Source organism: Camarhynchus parvulus, chromosome 4 (genome assembly GCF_901933205.1).
Source record: "Camarhynchus parvulus chromosome 4, STF_HiC, whole genome shotgun sequence".
Lineage (NCBI taxonomy): Eukaryota > Metazoa > Chordata > Aves > Passeriformes > Thraupidae > Camarhynchus > Camarhynchus parvulus.
Genome location: NC_044574.1, coordinates 29,264,678 through 29,289,015, shown reverse-complemented (window position 1 = coordinate 29,289,015; position 24,338 = coordinate 29,264,678). Strand labels below are relative to the sequence as shown.

At 35.0% G+C, this 24,338-nt stretch overlaps 1 protein-coding gene across 1 annotated transcript in view; it reads right to left on the bottom strand.

Moving 5' to 3' along the window:
* Positions 1–3,772: 3,772 nt before the first annotated feature.
* TUSC3 (tumor suppressor candidate 3) overlaps positions 3,773–24,338 on the bottom strand; it is a 104,908-nt gene continuing 84,342 nt past the window's right edge. Inside the window, exons 8-10 of the mRNA XM_030948007.1 lie at positions 14,042–14,116; positions 11,201–11,291; positions 3,773–4,059 (exon numbers count right to left, since the gene is read on the bottom strand). Of these exons, the coding sequence (XP_030803867.1) occupies positions 4,044–4,059; positions 11,201–11,291; positions 14,042–14,116 (182 nt within the window). The 3' untranslated portion in view covers positions 3,773–4,043. The remainder of the gene's footprint in view (positions 4,060–11,200; positions 11,292–14,041; positions 14,117–24,338) is intronic.

The window sequence follows — 24,338 nt, the reverse complement described above, 5'->3', positions numbered from 1 at the left end:
AAGAATTGGAAGAATAACTCCCAGAGTTTCTAACTTGCTCAAAGGACAGCTTAAACCATATAACAATGGGGTCCTGAATTCGTGTGTGACTCTACCTGATGAGACACATGCAGTCATGTGGAGGTCATTTCTAGGTCCTTAGCAGGACACTGAACCTTGTTAATGTCACTTAACATCACTGTGGAAAGAGTTATTTGGCTTTTCTGAAGAGTATCTGGAGTTAAATTTAATTGAAAAAAGAATAGTGATTTTTATTTTTTAAATTTTGTTTGCAACTTCAATTGCAGGGTTTTGCTTCTATGAATCTCCTATACTTTGATCCTTGTGTAGGGGTTTCTTTTACTAAAAGTTTTTAGGTGCCCATTGCTGCAAACATGAACTGGTGAAAAGTGCCTTTAGGTTTTTTAGTACCATACTCCTGCTTATTTAGAATCTGAGCTCTTTTAAGAGACACTGCTTGCTTATCTCCACTTGTACCTTGAACTGCTCAGTCTTGGGGATGTATGGATCAGAACTACATATAGAACTCAACAGGAATCCACAGAGATTTTGTGTAGTTGTAATGTTGTCCCCTCTTGTTACCCCTCTACTGATGACACAAAACATCTCCTCTTTGGCTGTCAGTGCATACTGACAACTCTGCTAAAATTTGTTCACTTACGACTATGTCTTTTTCCTGAGTGTTAGCTGAACAAGGTATTTATTTTTTTCTAGATGTATTCCCAAGTTTTTACCTATCAGAACACCCCAGTCTTACCCATCAAAGTTTTGATGGACTTTTCTCCCTCAGCACAATACTGTGAGCTTATCTGTTACACAGGTTGCACTGCACATGCATTTTCTGCACATCATTGATGAAGATGTATTCCAGTGGCCCTAGTGCTAATTTTCAGGAAGGATGTATTTCTGACTTTAGTGCCATAAAAAGTGACCATTAAGCCTTATTGTTCTCTTGCTATCTTAATTGTTTTTCAAGAAGGACATATCGTCTAATTCCTTATTAGGTTCTTTAATAAATCCTTACCAAGGGATTTTTATCTTGTGCTTTTCAGACACTACTTTAGCCATCTACAAGCTTTGTGAACCTAAATTCTCCTTTATACAAGTCCTACACCTTTTTCAGATGACTATGTTTATCTTTGCTCTCAGTAACCTTACTCTTTATTGCCAACTAGACCATCCCATCAGGACTGGAAATTGTTCACTGGTCTGTAGCTTAGCTTTCCCTCTAGACTCTCCTTTTTATAGCTGACAGCTGTGTTGGCCATCTCTCAGGCCTCTGACACAGAGGCAATGTGTAATGATAGGTAAAGGCACCTTGCTCAGCAGTTCTGCAATCTCAAATTTGATTTCTTTCAGAGCTCTTTGATAAATGCCATTTGGTCCCAAGATCTTACCAGCACCTAGCTTATCTATTTAAAACAATTACACAGAATGTGCCAGACCATGTTGACCTAAATCTTCTGCCCTAGCTGCTGCAGAGAATTTGGTTCCTCTGTCACGGTCTTTATCAATGGGTGCCCCTTATACCTTTGGCATCAACTCTCTGACTAGTTCTCTGCTTTAGGTGTATTTTAAGAAGCCTGTGCTACCATGATGAGCATCATTTTCAGATGATTTTTTTTAACCTGTTGTTTTTACACTTGACCTGTGTGCTGCTATGTTTTTTATTTCTTTTTTAATTGTGGCACATATTTTATCAGTGCCTCTAATGAAGTATTAAACAGCCACCAGGCTGTTTGTAGGTGTCTCACTTTTTGCTTATTGTTTGTTGTTGTTTCAGTGGGGTAGGTTTGTTTGCATTATTAGCTGTCTTTATTTCTAATACACTCCAAATTATTTCAGATTTCACTTTGTCCAGTCTTGCAACCACATGTGCCCTAACTCTACTGTGGTTCTTGTTACAGAGTAGCTATCCCATGAATAACTCTTACATAGTATGTTAGCACCCATGCACTACTCAAGCTGCTGCTTTTGATTTGAATGCTATGTGAGATCTATTAGTTGTTCCAGCAGGCAGTAATGTGTCACTGGAATGCTTTACTGCATCATAAGCTGAAATATTTAGTCTCATTAGCACAAGGTCTTAAGATCTCTCACCATTACTTCCTGTCTGAAACTTGCAGTTTTTCTTTCACTTTCAAGTCACTTGTCATCTTGATCAAGCAGCACAATTCTAATTCTTTTTTTAGAATACAACTTCCAACCATGGAGACTTACTGCTCTGCTTCTTGTTTTTCCTGTAAGATGTCTGTGCTGTTGCACTATATGTAATCTTTCCCATACAGCCCCACTTTGTCACCTGTAGATCCAGCTGTGTCATCCTTAAGTCATTAGCCTGATTACTGTCCTAGTGATTTATTTATTTTCCTACCAGGGCTTTGAATGTTTGTTATACCAGGGCTGTTATTGAATACCATACAAGTTAATTTTCCATCCCTTTCTCAAGCCTCTACCACTGACATAAAGGTCTTGCAAATTCTGTCCTGGCTTCCTGGCACTGGCACGTGCCATCAACTGGAATCATGGGCAAGCTGATCTGCCTTCCTGAGTAACAGCTGAAGTATCTCTGAAAAGGCTGCAGCCCCCTTCACAGCTTCACAGTCCATATCAGTCAGTGAACCAAGTGCTTTGAGTTTCAGATTTTACTCAGCTTCTAATTTAAATATTGCTCTACAACCTTCTAGTGTTTTCACTAGGGTAACGAGTAGGTCTTGCTCTGGTTTCGTGTAAGATATAAGCTGTCTTTCCTCTTTTTTTTTCTTTTTCCTTGTCCAAAATTGTTTCCCAGTTCTTAACATACTTGTATTTCTGGAGAAGAAATAGGTAAAAACATAAGATGAAGTGAGTTTTGTAAAGTCTAGTCAATCTTATCCTCATATTTAGAGGCATTTTTTATATTATGAATGAAGAAATTCCTAATGCTACTGATAGTGAATTGGTACTTGAAAAAGTTCCAGTTGGAAAACTGCCAGTAGAGAGGAAAAGAAGTAGGACTGAGGTAGAGTATCTTGTGATGATTGTTGTTTCCTGAGCCACCGAGAATATACTATGTAGGTGTATACAAGGATTTATGAGTAATTCACATAATATGAGATGTGAACTGCCAAAAAATGGCATTTTTAAATGGCATTACTAATTCCTATATAGGCTTTTCACAGAGCTCAGTGGATACATAAAACTGGCAACTGCTGTAACCCCAGTTCCAACAGACTCACCTGTACTTTGTTAGAAGCATCATTGAGTAATACCTTCCTCCTGTTGCTATTTCAGAAAATAAGCATGTTTTAGGTTATAAAATATTGTTGCTCCCCACCCACATATTTTGTCACCACAGACTCAGCTTAAAAGGATCTGAGTTCTGACTGCTGTAAGCCTTCTTGCCTTCAAGATTCCACAATGAATTCCATTATGAATTGCATCCTTTGGCATAAGAGAAAGATGAACTTGTAATGTATGTATTCTACACACTGTTGAGTCAGCAAGAGAATTCCAGGATGAAAATGTGTAGAATAGAATTTTATGTTAATGGCTCAGCATGTCAGAGGTGATCAGAGACTCAATACAAATACTCTGTTACAAGGCAAAGTGAGGATACGGTGTAATCATTGAATAATAGTTTCCACTAGGGTGTATTTCTTAATCATAGCTAAAGAACTGATGTTATTTTGTTCAGTTCAAAAACAGATCTCAAAACAAACTTCAGGTGAAAAATCTCAGAAATAACCTTTGGATCCATGTAGTACAGTTAATAAGGAAGACTTAAGCAGAAGCCCATTATACTGAAATTTATTTAAATTCTTGAGCACACTATATTCATAACATTTTAGCACTTCCCAATGAGATATTTACTATATGTTTCTATAAATTATGCATTCATTGCATAAAACTGCATTCATTTCTCTATCACGATACTATATAAATTATCACAAAAACAGATGAACCAACAAAAGATTCTTGAATACATGTAACATTGGTGAGCTGAAAATAGCAGTTATAGCTTATCTTCATGGTAAGCAGCTCTAAGCGAATCCCACTTGAATTCATTTAATTAAGAAGCTGAAAAGAAAGAAAACATGATTAAATGCTGAAAAATGCATATAAAACATAGCACCAAAAGTATTTGAAAGGAATAATAAACAAGGACTTCAAAACATTAATTTGAAGTCATTTGACATTTGTGTAATAATCTCTTAAGTTTTTATATTCCATTTAGTAATTACTAAGCAAGCATGAACGTTATCAAATAAAATATAAGTGATTGAAACTTAAATTTGCCTATTTGAAAAAATTAAAAAGAAAAACACTCTTCAAACATCTGTTCTCTTTAATCAAGTTCTGCATCTGCTCTTATTACTTGTAGTGAGGAATCTTTCCCAGGGGATGTTTCAGGTTTATTTAAAACCATCTTCTTTTACTGCTGAAGTGGCCCCAGAGTTGGGAGAGTATAGAGCAATTGGCAAGGCTCTGTAGGGTTGCAGACTCTTAAATCCTTACTATTTTTATAAATTAAGAAGTTTCCAATGACATTGCTGTTTCTTTACACCTGGAAGGAAACTTTTTATTTCTAAAATGTAGATATATATTGTGTGTCACAGCTTTCTAAGTACTTTACCAAATCCCATAGACTGGGAAGTGGGAACCCAGAGAGACAGAGACTTGTGCAGGACTATGGACTAACTGTACAAACACACAAACTGCTAAATGGAAGTACTGCCTCTAGCTTTGCCTGGTAGGTCTTTCAACTCTTAGATATGCAGTGTGCACTAGCATACATGCTGTAGAACTTTCACCAGTTTTTCCATTCATGGCATTAATTAATCAGTCATAACAAAACATATATACAAGTGCCACAAGCTTAAAAGATTGTATCAGTATAAAGATGTTCACTGCTGCAAAAAGCTGACAAGCTCATTGGGCAAGACATACAAAGCAAGGCAAAACAGACAGCGACTGTCTGGTGCTGGAAGGTGAAGGGATTAATGATGGGGAAAAGCCAGAAAGAATTACTTCATGGAGAGAAGAATTGCTGAGGGCTGAAGGGGGAAGTAAGGGAATGCTGAGCACATGTGACTAAAAACATAACCCAGGTCTAGAACAGATGTGTAAGGCCATGTATAGGAAAGGATCTGAGAGGAGAAGAGAGAGGACCAATAGTAGTGAAAAAGTTTGGAGAGAAGTATGGGAAGGGCTGAAGATTTCTTAAGCCTAGAATTGATAGGCTTAAGAGGTATAGAAGACTCAATAAGTAACAGCAAAGAAATACAAATACAGCAGTTGGATCAACATGCTACTACCACAGCTATTGACCCTTACTTTCTGTCTATAAGGGAACTGCACCTTTAGCAGCTAAGAGACATGATACAGAATATAGACAAAAGAAACACTGAAAGTTCTAAAACAAGTGCCGGCAGAAAGCTGAAACACATCAATTTCCATCTGAGTATGAGGACAAACTTTCTTATTTCAAGGGTGAGAGAGCAGTGGAACAGGCTATCCAGAGAGGTTGTGGAGGCTCTTTCTCTCAAAAAACCTGCCTGGAAGTGATCTTGCTCAAACTGCTATAAGTGAACCTACTTTAGAAGAGTGATTCATCTCCAGGAGTCACTTCAACTCCAGCTATTCTTTGACTCTATGGAAAACTATAAAAAGCCAAAACCCCATGAAAAAACTATAGAGCAGCCACAAAGGAGATGGGGAGTTTCTAAAAATCAAGAGTAACAAACTGGACAATATCTGTTGGGATAGATATGCAGACAGGCAGAAGAAAACATGTTGCAAAACAGGATGCAGCAGAACAGGAAAGCCTGGATAAACTGTGCCCCTCCAGACATAAAACTAGATGGGAATGGATAGAAATAGGTAAAGTAAAGGGCAAACTGTAAGACTTATAGGAAAGGCATATGAGCCAAAAGAGTTGTTTTTAGTGGTGATAATCACAGAAGGAAGGTCTTGCTGGGAGAAGAGCATCCAAACTGTTTGCCACAGTAAGAAGCACATCCTTCCTAAGAGACCTGCTACGCGTCCAGACATCTAGAATTCAGATCTCCCATTTTTTAAAGGATTAGAAACCAGCACTGATGTCAACACTTCCTATAGAGAAGAATATGGGGGTTTGTGGCTTTTCATGAATTCAGCATGCTGTTAGATGGTCTAGATGAATAGAGGGACTACTGTGTTGCCTTTCACTTCCATGGGCAGCTTCTTTCATGAACAGCATACTGTTTAGCCACATTAATAGTAGTAGTATGGAATATACTAAATGTAAAGGCTTTCTTTTGACAACTGTGTATTATTGTTTTCCTGTCTTTTAAAATAATCTTGATTTCTGCTGTTTTAAAGAAAGTAGCCAATTTTGCTGGGCACTATAGATCAAATTGTGAATCCTGGTTCTTATCAGAAGTAGGTTTACCAATTCATAAGCTTAAGGTAAAGAAATGTAATTGTGCATGAAATACCTAAAAAGCTGTTAGTAGTATGCTCATGTTTATTAACAAATTTGATTTCATATGTCTGTAAATACTACTTGTTCTACATACTAATATTTTTCCACCATATTTCCAAGAAATAACTATCTATTTTAGTCACTTGCATTTAATTACAATTTTAGTATGACACAGGATTTCTTTACTGAAACTAATTTAATTACAAGAGATGTGTATACAGTGAATATAAGGATTTTTCAAGCTCTGAGGCATCTTACAATTTGTTTGTACTGTTGCATTGACTGTCCTTCCCCAAGCAATAAATTAATACTTTGTCTGACTTAACATTCATGGGGTTTTGATGAAAATAAGGCATCTCTTATTTATCATGGTTTGCACAGCTTAGTTCATTTTCTCTGCTAGCCAATAAAGAATATGTATTTTCCATTCCATCAACACATAGAATTTTCAGGTCTTTATTTCATTTAAATTGAGATTAAAACAACTAATGATAAAATGTAGGCTTGAAAGAACAATTTAAAGTGTTAAGAGTAATGAAACTGTGCTAGAAGTTTCATTCAGAAAACAAAGCAGAAAAAACAATCTAGGGCAGTTAGGTTGCAGCCAAAGCTAAAAAAAGAAAAAAGCAAGAAATGTTTTTAATACCAGTAAAGCGCGGATGAAACTTTTCTCTGCATCCTCTTGAAGCAGTGTAACAAATATTTACATGCCTAACATCCCCAATAATAAAATACTGTGCTTATGCACTGATATCTTGTGTTCTTAGCATGCTCTCTCATTCTTTTTCATATTCTGTATGCTTTTTGGGCTGAAACTGCCTAAGGTGTGGTTTTCAGAGAGCCAAGCTCTTTCCTGACTTGCAAAGTCAACTTAGAGTTCCTGGTTTTGGCATATATTGAAAAATAGTCTCTGTGTCACTCCCATGTGTATGAGATGACAGATGAAATTCTGTATTGTTATAATTACATTTTATTGCTCAGTTACTGAGTATATATGATATTTAACATATCATTTATTCACTTTAAATAATAGAGTGAGAAGGCTTCCTAAAAACATTGTCCAAGATATATCAACACACTTGTTTTATCCAGAAAGAATTACAAAGAGAAAACGCTCAAGAGTATAAAATAAAATTATTACATAATCTTTCAATAGTTAATGACATCAATTAAAGTGAAAGTTTTAGCAAAATGAAAAATTTCATCTCGTTCCCATAAAAAGGTAGATTAATACAGCCATGTAAAATTCCTGCCATGGCAAAAATGGGTCTAGCAGAAAGATTTGCTGCATGTGAGCTCATCTATCATGATTGTGTTTGCTTAGTGAGTAACCTTCATGATGACCCCTACTTTGAATCACCTTTCCCATTTCAATGCTATACTGTGTAAGGGTATTTCACCAGCATATTAATGAAACAATTTTTGCCCAACACTAGCCTTCAAGAAGAAAATCCTGTGAAAGAAAGAATCAAATCAGAATTGGGAATGTCTGAAGTGGATCGAAAAGTCTCTCAAAATTACTGTCCCTTCCTATAGACATGCCCTCTAAAGAGCACCTTATAGACCCCATTAGAAAAAGAAATAATGTTTTTTTTCCAGTTTTTGACTGTGGTTTTATGTTTATCCAGCTCTGTTTTGAGTTATCTTCACTACCTGGAGGTCACTGCAGAAAAGAGGATGCACAGCAGATTGTGTTATTGTTTCACTTCTTACCATTGCATGATATTTCACAAAGAACTGACTTGGCTGTTCAATGCCAGAGAATGGAAACAATTTAGGACATTTGAATTTTTTTCTTTTTTAAGTAGGATAGGGAAGTTGATGCTTGAGGTCATGCATATCGCATTAAAGCAATTTCAGTTTTCTTTAACTGTTGCTTTAGGCAGGCCAACATAATGTCACTTTTTTCCTGACAGATCATTAGTATGCATTGTTGTTAGTATTGTTAAAGGCAAAGCTTTACTAGCCTGAGGACAATTCATCACATAAAGACTGATAGTTTCAAGGTGAAATCTACAACCAGTGAAAGGGAAAGGATAGACATATTTCACATCTTAATATATATCTGCATTGGGATCAACTGAAGAGGCGTGGAAATGGAACTTCTTGGAAGATCTTAAGGAATTGAGACAAAAAGCTTAATGTATTTTAGCACATAAAACTGAAGTAAAAATGCAAGATACTAAATTAAAAGGGGAAAGAGAAAATAACAGTTTATATACTTGGTCCTCTTTAGTGTATTGCATGTTCATTAAAATTCCTAAGAACTATCCACAAGAAACAAAGAAGCTTCTCTAAAAAATGCTGTGGGATTGTGAAGAAGATGACACATTGTGACCACTGAAGTGTCAAATAATCAACAGTGTTTATTTAAAATAACAGCAAATTGGGTCAGAGCTACCCAAGAGACCAACAGAAACATGAACGATTTAGCACTGGAATAAATTACATAAATAAATAAATTACACATTTACATTTTAAATGAGTAAATGAAATTTGATAATAGCAGAGCAAAAGGATCAGCTCTAGTGATGGTTTCCAATACTAGAGGATTGTGAGGATTTAAGATTGAGTGAGGATTTAAGATTGAATGATTAATTTATTACCATGAAAACTTGGAACCATCCAGGACAGACCAACTAAGCCCAAGATCTTGCTTAATCATGAACAAGCAGTAACAGTATTTAAAAAAACACAAGAAAACTGCATCACACTTACCCAGCTATTAAATGTTTCCTATGAGTTTAGGCATAAATGCTGTTCCTTTCTTTATGAATTTACTTCATTTATAAGTTGTGGTATTGAGTCTAATTAGCTCCTTAAGACAGAATTTGGTTTATGGATCTAGTAATTTCTTCACAGTAACAACATGATATGGCACTACTTTATTTTATCAGGATTGTGATGAATTATCCTTTTTCATTGTCCTGGATTTATTTATTTTTTTAACCAGCTTTAGCATACTAGCAGGTACACTTTTGATATGTATCACCTATCAAATGAATAAGCTTTTAATAGAATTCTGCCCCCTAGCCCCAAATCTTGCTCTTCTTTATTCTTAGCTTGGATAATAACAGAGAAGTATGAAATCCACATAGGCCTCCAACTTCTGCTAGACACGCCTATTAAAAGACATCTGGTATTTCAATAAATTCTAGATTAATTGTGGGGAGAATAAAATTTAAAACTCTGCTCCACCTAGCATTTACAGTAAACAGATTAGCAAGAAAAGAGGGAAAAGCCCTACATTATTTAAATTAAGATTCCCAAAGCTTATAATACCTGATAATACAAGATATACTCAGTGATTAAGTTTTGCACTAACACCAATGGTAAGGTGTTGGCATGCAAACTCACAGAGCACACTAATGCTTATAATGCTGCTCAGCACCAGGCATCCCAGGTATCAGACAGCAGCCAAAATCCCCTATTGCAAACTTTCACAAAAGTAATGCAAGATCTGGCGCAGATATATAAGCATGTTGGTAATAGGTGATATGAACATTCCTAATATGAACTAAAAAATGAAACTAGTACAATTAGCAGGTTCTCTTTAGTAACTGATAAACTGCATGGCAAGGAACATGCCACCACCATTGCTTTCTCCATTTAATAAACTTGTTATGAGAAGTTTATTAAGTGGAGAAGGGAGCTCAGACCGTGGGTTGCCATTCTTTGGCAATGCTTCTCAAGTGAGCTTTCTGCTGCAGATTAAGCTCATAAATCCTGCTTCTTTAAAGTTTAAGACTTAAACAGCTAATGGAAGATACAAAAACTTCACACTTAGGAAAACTGGATCCTGCCTTTCACCCCAACTCAGTCAAGCTAGAAGTAATCTCCAGAGAGGATGGTGAGAAGCAGGACAGTCTATCCCAAATGGCTATTAATTTCATACTGATGAAATTTTGCAGTATGATGTTACTGAGTCCTTTACAGACCTCTTTCCTTAGCAGAAATTTCTAAATAGCTGGAAAATGCCTTGTGCACGTATTGCAACGGGAAGAGTTTCCTTGTCTTCAGTATGGTGTTATTAAATAATAAAACTAATCTGAAGCAACCTAAATGTCAATTAAACAGTGTAAAGAGACCAAGCTCTGTAAAAATGAAAATAGTCCTGAAGTCTTAGAGCAAAAACTAACAGAAAAATTGTGAGGTTACAGCTGAAATGTTACATCTAAGTTGGCTTTGCAAGGCTGAATCCTTTTTATTGGAATATAACAAAAAATACAAAACTGGCTGTTGTACTAATCATGTGGCCTAATCAGAGAAATCTACTTTATCCATTATCAGAAAAATTGCAACTGTTTAAATGACAGGTGTATGTATAATTTATAAAAACTATAATCCTTTCTCTCCTGTGTGGTGTGGCTGACAAAAGAAAAGGGTACTTTTAGTGAAGTCAAATCTTAGCACCATACAGTGCTTTGCTTTTTGTGCCCTGTCTTATGTAGATCTTAGTTATACAAAAATAAATATCTAATAAAGCCTTACAAACCAAAACATGTTTTCTTTTTCCACTTTTTAGGGGGGCACTGCGTATGTCACACGTCTGTGCTCAAACCCTTTTAACTGGTCTGCTTTAACAGTTGCATTCCAGCCCTTTTTGGGTTGTTTAAATTAATCACCATTCTTCCTGCTTCTACCACCTTCCATTGACTTCAGTGGTAAAGATTAAAGATTGTTTAGCTGAAAGCAATTCTTAAACTTCTACAAAGCTATTACAGTCTATAGGATGAGAATTTAAAGACAGATTACCTGTATGGGTAGCCGTGGTATTTGGAGCGAAATATTGAGAGCAGGAAGCTGAAGAAAAAGACCACAAGACCAAGGCCTACCAGACATATTACTGGAAAGAAAATAACTTTGTTTATTAGCACATAAAAGATTTAAAACTGCAATCTCTACAAACAATATTATTTATGTCAATCATTTCTAGAGAATTTTGACACAGTTAAATACAAAATGTTACTGCCTTGACTACTGAAGCCCACTATCTTCTGACAGGATTTCAAACAGATATGGAAATAACATTTATGGTTATTAGGAAAAAATAACCTGTCAGGCCAAATGTATTTTCAAGAAAAAAGCAGAAATTTGAAAGTCAAATGTATTGGATGCAAACACCTTACTGCTGATAATGGATTTAATAGCCCATTAAATTATACATATCAAATAATGTCATTTCAGCTATTTGCTTGTTCTTTTTGGAAAAAAAAAAATCCATTTAGAAAAATGTCCCTTGACTAATGGAATCATGTTGTCTCTAGCCAACCATCTATGGCTGAAGTAGTAGTAAGGGCAGCTTAGTAACTACTTTATCTAGTTACTAATAGCTAAAAACGTCACTGTTCTAAGTTCCAAGGCTGGCAGCCAAATTACTTTTTACTCTTAGCTCACTAGCAATATAAATCTTCAGGTTCTGAAGGTAAATAACAATGATGCAGATCTTCTGATACCATCCAGGTGAAAGTGCTGGTATTTGCATATTTTCAGACAAAGAATGAACTAACAAACTAAATGCTTAAATTAACAAACAAAATTTGGAACATCTGTTGGCATCCTGTGGACTAATAGTATAAAACCATCTTGATTGTGATAGCCCATTCTGCTGCAAGTAAGTAATTTTTTTAAAAAGGGGGACATGTTCCAAACTGAGATGCAGTTCATCTGTATTAGATAACGTTTTGATTCTAGTGAGCTACTTTGATTTTAAAAATTCCTCTTCTTATACTATTCCTACTTTAGCCAACCCTTTGCTATTTAATTGCAATATTCATGCTTCAAAAGCATGCTGCCTTTGAGCAAAGGATGAGAAAACATGAAGCCAAGGAAACTGACAATGACGCATTTTTTCATTAAAACTGACCATGTGGAAAGTGACACATGTCAACTGGAATATAAAATTTCTACAGTTATTTTGAGAAAACTAGCCAGGTACAAACCTAATAAACATACTTCATTATAACGAAATCACCACTCACAAATATGATTTACAAGCATGGATGAATAAACTGGAAGCATGAACAGTGCAATGCAGATACACAGAAAGCATTCACATAATGGCCACAAAGAGCCTGAATTTTTACTGCAGTCCACTGATATTTCAATGTGCCTGTGTTCACAGGCCCAGATCTATGATCATATTCCAATTAAACTTATGTCACTGTATCCTTTTGATAACTTGTGAAGGCTGTCCTAGAATAGAGACTAGACAGAGCTAAAGAATAAAGTAGGTATTTATTAAAAGGCTCCAATGGATCCACCTTGGGCAGTACAAGAGCCCAGCCAGGGCTACACCCAAGATGAACCAAAATGGTCACAAAATGGGTGACTGGTCACAAGGTCTCACACTTTTATAAGTCCTGATCCATTTGCATATTGGAGTTAATTGCCCAATTATAGATTTAGGTTATGAAGTCCCATCCTTCTTGTTTTTCTCTCTTCAGTCCACTGCTGTTTATGCTCTTGGACCTGAAATTTGGATCAGTTGTCCTTGTTCCCAAGCTAGAAAAGGAATTGTTTTGCCACCTACTCTGTGAAGAGAGCTTACCATCCCTTAATATGAAGCTCAGAACTACAAACTAAAGCAGTACAGAATCTGAAAAATACAAAAGCTAAAACCTAAAGCATCACTTTGACACCACTGTTAAAGCTAGCTACTATAGAAGATATTCAGAATTAATGACACATCTACAGCTTGCTGAAGGAGACCCTCAAATTACTATAGATTGAGATATCTCTAGCCATTCACCCAGTTATCATGAAGAGTTCTAGAATCCTTTTAAAGAAAATGGTTGGCCAGCTCTATCTGCAATACTGTGTATTACAGGGAACCTAAAGAACTGACCTCAAAAGAAGGAGGAGGCAGTGTAGGAAATCTGATATCTTCCGAACACCTTCAATGGCTTATATAAGAAAAATAAGGGGATATTAAAGGTGCAAAGGCAGATGGGCATCTTTGTTTCAACCTATGTCATACTCAGTAAAACCTTGTTTGACATAACAGTGAGGAAGTTTGATTCTGGATAAAACACTTTCATATTGTGTGTTTATGTGATTCATTGAGAAAAAAATCTCACAAATATTCTGAGTACCAACAAAATTCAGAAAAATATTAAAAATTGCATTTCAAGCTAAATATCTTTAGACATTCAGATTAGGTATGTTCTGTATTACACCAGCTTTTGGACTTCCACCTTCCTCTGGAGACTCGATACTGGCAAGAGTACCAAATAAAAGAATTTTCACACTCTTTTGGGTGTTGTCATCTTAAAACAACATTTTGAAACTCTTTTTCTTTAATATCACTGACTTCTGGTATAAATCAAGAGCCAAAAAGCATTTATGCAATGTAGTAGGCATACTGTGTCAAGCTGTACCTTGGCTGAAAATGCTTACAGTATTTTTTTACTGTTACTATTTCATGTGAATGCAGTTTTATCAACAGAATTTTTATGCTCTCCTCTTTTCCAAACAACTAAAGGTAAACACTGGTTTAAGTAGAGACCGCCTGAAAACTTAATCAGATATTCACTTGTAATTTCACAGTGTCTTCTAATTGTCCAAGCATTATTTTAGCTATAAAGTACAACTCACTTCTCCTTTTTCCAACATCCCCTTTGGAGGTAGCAGCTTCATTCAGGAGTACCATTCCCATGGTGATAGCAGCATCTGAATCGCCATTGTCAAGGAAAGCAGCAGATGTGTGGATACCTCAGAAAGCCACAAAGGTACATCTATGAACTACAGCTTTCAAGTTCATAAAACGAAAGAAGGTATTTATATGTAACAACTGCATATCACAATCTGTACTGCGCCGATACACTCACCTGTGGCAAAAATGTGCAGGAATTTCTTTGTGCATTCTGGATTTTAAAAAAATGAAAGAAGGTTCAAGAAGCTTTAAAGGACAAGTTATCAAGTAGGACAAAAATTTTGGACAGTTATGGAAATAGCCATTCCCCAATATTTTAAAATATTTTGTATATTGTTAGCAAAAGATTTTTAAAAAACAAAAACTGTAAGATCCAGAAATCATTCACTGCAATTGCACACAATTCACCAGTTATTTGACACAAACTGAAGCAGTTGGACTGGTTTATCTTCCTCTGCATTTAGATAAGACATTAACTCCCTCTTTAGTGTCATATTGCTTAACAGTTTAGCAGAGAAACATCTCAGAGGCAAAGTCCTCAGTCACTTTCAGTGTTTTGTTGTCTCATTATAACTGTTACAAATGTGAACAAGTACATAACGATAAAACAATTTCACTAATCTAGCAAGCTCTTAAGCCATTCTCCTAATTGTTTATTTGAAACCATATCAACAAAAAGGAACAGTTACTACTGTGCATAACATCTGTTCTGAAGCAGAGGCAAGCCTGAATGCTACTCTGAAGCAGGTGTGAATCATGAAAACCATAGGTCACAATAGCAGCAAACAAAAACTTCAACATACTTTTACAGATGGTCAAATAAGGTTGGAGTTTTCAACATTACTTAACCTAGGGCATCTTGACTACAGACTTCAAGAATAAGATGTTATTATTTATGCACACCATTCAATAAGATACTTTAAATGTGCTAGATCCATAAGTAATATCTGCCTCTCATAACATTACACTTACACTAACCATAATATATTAATATTTTTCATTTTAGGAATGTTCAAAATTAGACCAAAATATTCAAAGACATCTGAAATTTTCATTGCAAAATTTTATTTAAGCTGAGCTTGAGCAAAAGGATTTAGAACTGTCAATGCTAACACAATCACACTTCCTAAGAGATGAGCAGCCTGATTCAGGTTTGACTTCCCAATTTTATACACACAAACTGAGAAAAGTCAAATGAAGAATAACAAGATTTTTAGAAGTAAACATCAATGGTGAAAGATGGTAGATGCAAATAGAGGAAATATAGAGCAACATAGAGGAAATATAATTTTTGCATCACCTCTTTGATGCAGACATCTTCCCACAGTCCTAAATGAAGCTCCAATTAAAATCATGCTAGTAACTCAAATTAAATTCCTCACACATGTACAAGCTGCAAGACACAGAGCAAGTCTGTGAATAATTGGTTACATTCGAGTCTTCCAAAAGCTTATGACTGCACTTGAAAAAATACTAAAAAAAAAAAAAAAAAAAAAATACTGTGAAAAAAAATAATCTTGGAATCCATGATACAAAAATTGCTTTCTAAAAGTTTTACTTGTTAAGATTCAGATTCATGAGCATATGAGACTGGGAATCTCCTGTTCTACTGCTATGCTCCCAGTAGGGAAAAAGAACTGGGGAGAATGTAATGAGAATAATTCAATTCTTCATTTTTCAATGTTACAAAACCATAAAGATTAATTAATTGAGGCAGTTGTCACAAAAAGGGCTGAGAAAAAATATTCCATATGTATTTCTACCCTATTAAAGAAAAGCCCCTAAGGCAGCATTACCTAATAACTTTATTTTATCAATTCCTCACTTAGATTTTAGTAGTGTTTTTCTCCTGAGTTTAACAGTCAAGGGAAAAAAACCTCACAATCCCAAGATGTAAAGGTAACTCACCAGGTCCTCTTGGTAAAGTGCTACTTTTTGCAAAGGTTTTGAAATACCTTTTAAATGTTTTTGTGCCTTTTTTTTTCTTGATTATCTCATGCAGTACCAGTACACAGTGTGGTTCTTTGCTATTTCTCTTACCTGGCTGCTTCTGAGAAACAAACCAACCAACCACACACTAAAAAGCCATTTGGGAGACATCCCTTCTGTAACAAAGTTCTTATTTTCCTAGCAGACCATGAGTTTAATTCACTTTTCTTACCATCAGGAACAACAATCTCACAAAAGTAAGTTGTTTGCTCTGCAACTGAGAACTATAGGTCTGTAACCACATGAATTGTGCTGGGGTTTTCTTCCCTTCTCTTTTGGAGCTTCACATCATTACCCCTAAAGCTTCCCTAACGCTGTCACTATTTTTGCTTCAGTTGTTGCTTTCTAACTTTAATCAACACTGCTGAGCTTTCAGCCTCATTGGCTGCCTTTTACCTTCAATGACATCAGCTTCACAGCCACACTGTAACACTGTGGATGCTACTTGCCTCAGCTCTCTGTTGCTAAAATAAAAATTCAACCAGAGTTGTCATTTTGATACAATAATTAGCTTTTTTACCAGAGAATATATAGCTTGTTACTATTTTTCACTCATTTCTAACATTCTATGTTATGCCTTCACAATGTCTTGATATTATACACCATAAAGCAACAGTCCCAGCTCTGAAAATAATCTTTTACAGTATCACAATTCTCTAATACTGCAGAATGCAAAATTTTAGCAAGTGGTTACTTGAACGGTTTTTCATCTGCAAAAAATGATGCATCAGAAGATGTCCTTCTTTTCCAATTCCTCTTTATCTGCACCACTATGCATTATGAAACTATTTTGAAAAGATGAGGGGAATGTGGCACTCAGATAAGCCATAGAAAGCAAATGTTTTCTGATGAATTTATTTCTCTATTGAATTTTTTTGTGTAAATCCTGTTATATACCTTCCCAAATTATTACACTTCTACATATGAAACTTCTGCTTTTCCTTTTCCCAGCTGATAAGTTTTCATAAAAATTGAAAACATATTATTTACATAGGGCTTTTGAAAAGGTTTTGAATTTTGATAGAGGAAGAACAACAGTTTTAAAGCAGGATGAAAAAGGCAGTAATAATCACAATTTATAAGCTTACACAGAAAATGGCCAGTAGTAACAGAACAAAATATTGAGCCCTGAAAAAATCAAGATGCGTTATCAGAAATAGGGAAAAAACCAGACCACTAAATCCAAAACAAAACAGAAAAAAAATATTGGATCAATACAATCAAAATTATAGATATCCTACAAAATGAAACTAATTGCTAGTAAATTTTGGATACTTACTTATTATTAGCATACTTTAATAGAAAATTTAATCACAGAATGCCCAAAAGGAAGAAAACCTGATCATTCTAAAGTTTATTAATGTAATACATAATTTATATCTTTATGTCACAAATTTATTTGTAATTAGTAGTAAGTGAGGAATGAAAGAAAGAGAGAAAATAGCCTGACTAGCATTTCGTTACTTATGTGAAAAAAGTTTGGTGGTCTCATTCATATTCAGTTGTTTTTTTGCCAAGGGTGCAAAATCTGGCATTACCATTACAAACACAGAAAGAAACAACTACCTTTTAAAATGCAGATCATGCAGTTGCTTAATAACACATGAGCAAGAAAAACTAGAGAACAAAATATTCATCCACTTGAGCCTGTGCTCAGTTTACTGTTACCTAAAATGGGGATAGATTATCATTCAATCTTTAAAAATTGATGGTTCAATTTAGCAGACATGGAACAAATAAAAGCACACACTTTTTTCAAGGAGTAATGTGATCAACAGAAAGATCTACAGAGGTTTTGTCTTCTATATTTTTCTTTTTTTATTTTTTTTTTCCCTTTTGATTTTGTTTTTTGTTTGCTTTGCTTTTTGCTGGGGGGTGATGATTAGAACATGAGAAATTCTTTGCTGGCCCCTTACAAGAAGGCATATTATGATGATAGAGATATTTTTTCTTACTGAGACTTAAACTTCTATGTTTAAGATGCCAACTTCCCTACATTTCATCTCACTGAAGAAGGACGATTTCTAAATCAGAAGTTGAAAAATTGGAGAACAGTCTGAAAAGTACTTATCTGAATATGGATTTATGGATGAATACACAATCAAGCTCTATTTAAGTATTTTTAATGGCCTGAAATCAAGTTTTAATGATACTAACAACAACCCTAAACATACTTTCTGTTTAACACCTTCTGGCTTCAGCTTAACTGAATGGTTTTTCAATAATTTTAGGAAGTATCCCTGAAGTCTTGGCATTCACAGAATTCTACTCAGCTCCTTGAAATATGCATGTCACAACAGTTAAGTAGCTCAAAGTTTGCATTTCTACCATTGAAATTCCAACTATACTATACCACTTTCCTTTTTGATGCTTTTCCATAATTTTAACTGAGCAGAGAATAGATTTCACACTAATACAGAATGTCCTATAGTGAAAAGGTTTAGTATTAATTTGATTAGTTTCAGCTTAAATATATTAACCTGTCACTCTAATCCACAGACAATCTGAAGGAACCATTGCTCTTAGACATCTGAGAATGGAAAGGCCATATAAAAGCATCAGAAGAAGAAAAAGACTCTGGAATCTGTTTTAATTCAGCTGCAAAATGGAGCATAGAGATACCTGATTAAGTTTGTGTTAAATCACTAATCAAACATTCAGAGTTTTTCAGCCTGATTTACATCCTAATTATTCACATTTAGGATCAGCTAAAACTAACATTGGGGAAATGATTTTTACATTTATTATTTATGACCTTTTTGGTTGTATAGATTACATCTAATGAAATTTCAGGTTTAGTCCTGTCCATCTTGCAAATTTCTATAGTGTGGTTTGCCCCATAATATCTTTTTCTAGCTTTACTTATATTTTGTAAACAATTTCTTTAAATTTTCAAATATGTATTTCAAATAAATATTTAAATCACAAAAGTATAAACACCTCTAGAACAGGTAGATGTATAACAGTACTTTACTTTCATTAATGTTAAGCATACCAGAGAAACAAATAAATGAGGGAATTTCTTAACAGTTTAATTTAACTTCTAAACACAGACACATTTCCTAAACCAAACTTAATTTGAGCTATTTTTAAGTATTGATGAGGCTATATAATTTTCTCTCGGTATTCTAACACTATTACAAACTACCTTATCTACCTTATTTTCAAGCACTTTATTTCAAACACTAGACCTATGATGTCTCATCTGTTTGTTAGCACACACTTGATACTTGCACACAGGCACAATCTCTCTTGCTTTCCCTAAAAACCTATAAATATTTTTGAGAATATCACACATTCTTTTTCTACACCGTAAGTCATCATTAGTGTGAGTCTAGGCTGTCGTTTTACTCTCCAACATTGCTAGGATCTAAGCAATATAATTTATTTCTTAGCTGAATGCACTTGAGGACTACTCCATTTAGTAAAAGGTATCTGTGGATCCAAAAAGTAAAACATTAAACTTTGGACTAGTTTTCTGTATCTTTTATCAAGCTAATATGTTTCTTAACCACTACAATAATTAACTGAAGCCTAAATAAACCCTTAAAAATGTCTTCAGCCCATGGTCAGTGAATGCCTCTTGTTGTGTGGACTAGAAGTCAGCTATTTGTGAAAGGCAAATAAAAGTGGGCCAATTGCCAGAGCAGCTGACAGCTAGATTAGCTTTGCAGGAGTCTGCACTTGCATTAGAAAATTTTAACTAGAAACTGAAAATTGGTGAAAATCACCGAAATTCAGAGTTGGTAAATTCATGCAGAGGACACACACCATATGTGAAGGTAGTTCACCAGTTCCAGAGTACTGCCATTAGCTGATGAAAGATTATGAATTATGTTTCGTGTTGTGTTAACAAATGCCCAACTGTAAATTTAAGGTCTCTGCATATCTCTCTCACATTTAAGGAACCTTAATGTCTTTTCTAAAGGGTCATATTATGAATTGCTTTAAGGCCAAGTGTTGCTGTGTGAGCAGTAGGAGACTTTGTTAACATAAAACTGTCTTGATTTTTCTAGCTATGATCTCCTTATGCTTCACTACATTTAGGAGGAATCAGACAGCTTCCAGAAGACTCAGAATAAGTTACAAGGTTAACAGGCAGTACTGGCAGCTAATGCAAGTAAATAACAGAAAATGTACAGGATGTTCTGCTGCTTTGGATGTTGATTTGCAAAGGTAATTAGGAAGCACGCTTAAATATGCTATATTGTTTTGTTTCTAGTCGTAACTTTATCCACCGCGGTCTTCTTTCCTTCCTTCTTATCCTTAAGATCAAGAATACAATAATCTTGTCTCACTGCTTTAGTTACCATCCTCATTCACTTTACCATATAATATCTGGGGAACACACAACTAGTTGCACAAGTTGATGCACAAGTGACAGAATCTTACCTCTGAGAGCTAAGTGAATATTATTCTACTAACTTATGACTCAAAATTTCAGATTCTTATGTTCAGTGACTCTGACATACAGAAAGTCATCTCTTTACATTCATCTTATGGAAAAGTTTCCTCACACCACAGAGGCATTTAATACACTTAATTTAAATTCCCTCTGTAGGACAGGAAATATTATCTCTTTCATAATAGGTGTCATTTTAATGCTACCAAAAAGCTTTGTCCTTTTCCCTTTCAATCAGTATCTCATATCCACCTACACAGGTGTCCCATTAAACTTTGCCTTGAGAATTCAAATTAGGAAACTGAAAAGACATTTCCATTTTTACTTAGGCGCATGTGTTTAATCAGCATCAATGCTAAGTTTAATAGTAATAATGAGAAAACATACCAGGTTAATCATAATTGCTAATTCCTGTAATAATGGGTTTTGGTTAATACATCTCTTGTATAGAAGCTATATTATATAAATATGTTATATAAGTATATAAGCAAATTGTTTAATAACTGAAACTCTTTTGATAATTAAAATATTTACTTTTAAATTTACTCCTTAAAGTAGGGATCCACTGTACTACAAAAGGGAAAAAACTATGACATATTACATTCAAAACAGTTTTATTTCTCTGGGGAATGACATAAAAACTTGATGAAAATTCATTAGAAATACTGAATGGTGTCTACAAAAAGTAGGAATAAAATAATTTAAGAAATCTTTTAACTTCAACACAGCTTATCAAAAATTATTACTCCTTATCTTTCTTGCTGTATCTTGACACCCAGAGCAATATTTACAGCTGCACACTTCAATGCCTTTTTGGATATAACAGCCATATACACTATCTGTATTCAACTGTAGTTAATTACAACAGTAATACTGATTGGGCAGTCTACTGCATGTCATTTCTCTTAGGCAATGACAGCTCTTCATTCCAAAGTTATCTCTCTTTTGCATTTATGTCTTCTCAATAACTCTAGCAACAGTACTTCAATACCCTTGTCTTTAGTTTCTCTTTCTTGTCTCTCCAAGAATGTCAACCTACTCAGCATTTAAAAAAAATTTATTAGTGCCCGATCATTTCTGCTGACTCCTCTTATCTATGACCCAATTTCTGTCAGAAGAGGGCTGCAAGAATAGACACCACAAGCCTGGAACATCTTCTGCACGGGGAAAGAAAATGTTTTAACTTGGAAAGAAGAAAAGAGAAGTATCTTTGGTGAACTCTATAAAGCTCCAAATAGAAGGGGAAAAAAGAGAGAGAATGGACTGCTTCCCATGACATATACTAACGTTACACAGTACAATTATTGTGCAAATATTAGGCAAAAAAAATCCTAAAGGAATAAATTCTGCATACTACGTGAAGTTTACACTGAAAATTCATTGCTATAGAATATTATCCCATAATTAATTCAAAAAAAGACTAAAAAGAACTAAGAACTTATTAATTGATTACTAGAATCTAAAACATTCTTTATAGTCAATCTGGCTCAAAAAACCCTGAATCATTTATTCCGCTTGGTTAATTTGTTTTGCACAATTTTTCTCTATGTTCTTAAAAGTAATTGCTGCACTAATACATGTGGATGCAAACTGATGATGACTTGAGAAGGTGATAAACTTTATTGCTAAATCAAAATGTGTTTAGATATGTGCTCTTTTTGCATGGTAGAATTGGATATTAAGCACAGAATTACACTGCCTTACCAGGATTGTGACTGTGAACTAAGTTACTGCTCTGTGTAAACTGTGTGGTCCTAGGGTCCTTACAGATAGGCAAACTCTTCAAGAGCAAAACATTGAATTACAGACTGCACAATGCCTAGCATGTTCACAGCTTCACATACGTTACTGCTTTTATATAATTTATCAAAACAAAATTCACTTTAAAAAATCTATTCCATGATCTTATTTAAGTAAGTTTTCTTTGTGTCATCTGCCATATTTATTCTACAGCAGTTATACTTCTATTTATGTAATGACTTTTTGATAAATTTTCTACTTCATCAGAAAGTCTCTACACTGAAATAATTCTACAACCCCTTCCAAAGTATTATGTGTGTAAATTGAGCCTAGTTTCTTGAAGCACTGATTATCAAGATGATGTGGGGATATATATTACATAAAACTTCCTTCTCAATTGCACATAATAACAAGGATTTATTGTTTCTGGGGAGGATGTAAAAACTGGCTAATTTCAAAGAAAACTGAAAGCAGGTTGAAAAGACCAGCATATTTTTATGGATATAACCTCAAATAAAATTTATACCTAACTCTTATTCCATATTACTTTTTTTTTCTGGAAATAATGATAAAAATATTTTCTTTTTAAAGTTTTTTTAACCTGTCGATTTATGTTGAACAATGATGTATAATGTGGCATGAATAAAAGCAAACCTTGGCTTTTGTTTTATTCCTAGGCAATAAAAAGCTAAAATATAAAGGATCCCATACTTCTATTCCATAGAGTTCTCTTCATTTTTTAATGAAAGCTTCACTAAAGCGCTTCCACCAATTCTACAAGGCTGGCAAAAGAAATCTAAAGGGAAGCCAAATGTTATGTCAGACAAGACTGTAATTCATGCCAGAATGCACCATGAACTGTAGGTTGGGAGGTTCAGACTGGATGAAAAATAGCTTCACAGCTGAAACTGCCCAGAGAGATTACGTGATCTCCATCCCTGAAGTTTTGAAAAAATTGCATCTGACAACACCAGGAAAGCCAAGCTCCAGTGTTAGTGATAATCCTTCATTAACAGGAAGACTGCAGTATGTAGTACTCCAAGATTCCTTTCCACCAACACATATGATTTCCATAATTATGTCCTGAAGTTAACTCTCCAAAACAAGAGAAAAGGGAGCCAAAGAACAAAACTGAGTAAGAGTCCTCTTGTCAGCATAACACAGACTGCTCAAAGTAATAGCCTGGAAGTCACAGAAGTGTATAATATAAGCACTATGATATCTTGGAGGTATTTTCCAACCTTAATGATTCTCAGATATCAAACCATGTCTTTTCACTGTTCTCTGCTACATGTTCATGAAGACATGTAGTTCATTAAGTCCATGAAGAACTTTCTCCCATAGGGGGAAACAAGGGAAGGGTGTGATGAGTCCTCATCCTGAGGAAGAAAGAGAGGCAGAGACAATTGTGATGAACTGGACACAACTTCCATTCTCCATCCCTTTGCACCACTGTGGGAGACCAGGTCGATAAATCAGGAGTAAAATTAAGCCTAGGAGGAAGGGAGGGGTGGGGGGAAAGCAGTTTTAAGATTTGTTTTTTATTTCTCATTATCCTTCTCTGATTTGATTGGTAGCAACTTCAATTAATTTCCCTGAGTCTCTCCCTGTCCTTATCTTGACCCACGAGCCTTTGGCTACATTTTCTCTCCCCTGAAGAGAGACTGAGGGGCTTTGGCAGGCCCCTGTTCAGCCAGGGTCAGCCCACCCCTAGTGCCAATGAAATTCACCCGTATTACCAGTCCTTGGTGAGTACACTGTATGTGTACATATACTTGGTATGTAATCAGTAACTTTGTATAGATTTTGCTGAATTTAATTTTGCCTTATAAAATGACTTAAACTGTATCTGACATCTTCACAAGTCCTTCTTACCCAAGTCCTAATTATGTAGCTACAGCATGGAAAAACAGATCTTTATATAGAAATCATCTAGCAGATGGGGTAGGATCCCTATCTAAAACAAAATACAGAAATGCAAAGGAAATTCATATTTTTTCATCTGAGGTATTAAAAATTCACTTTATAGAGAAATAAAACATTGCATTTCAACATCTAGCAAGAAGTGACAAGCTTACTACTACAAAGTAAAAAGAAGCAACCAAATG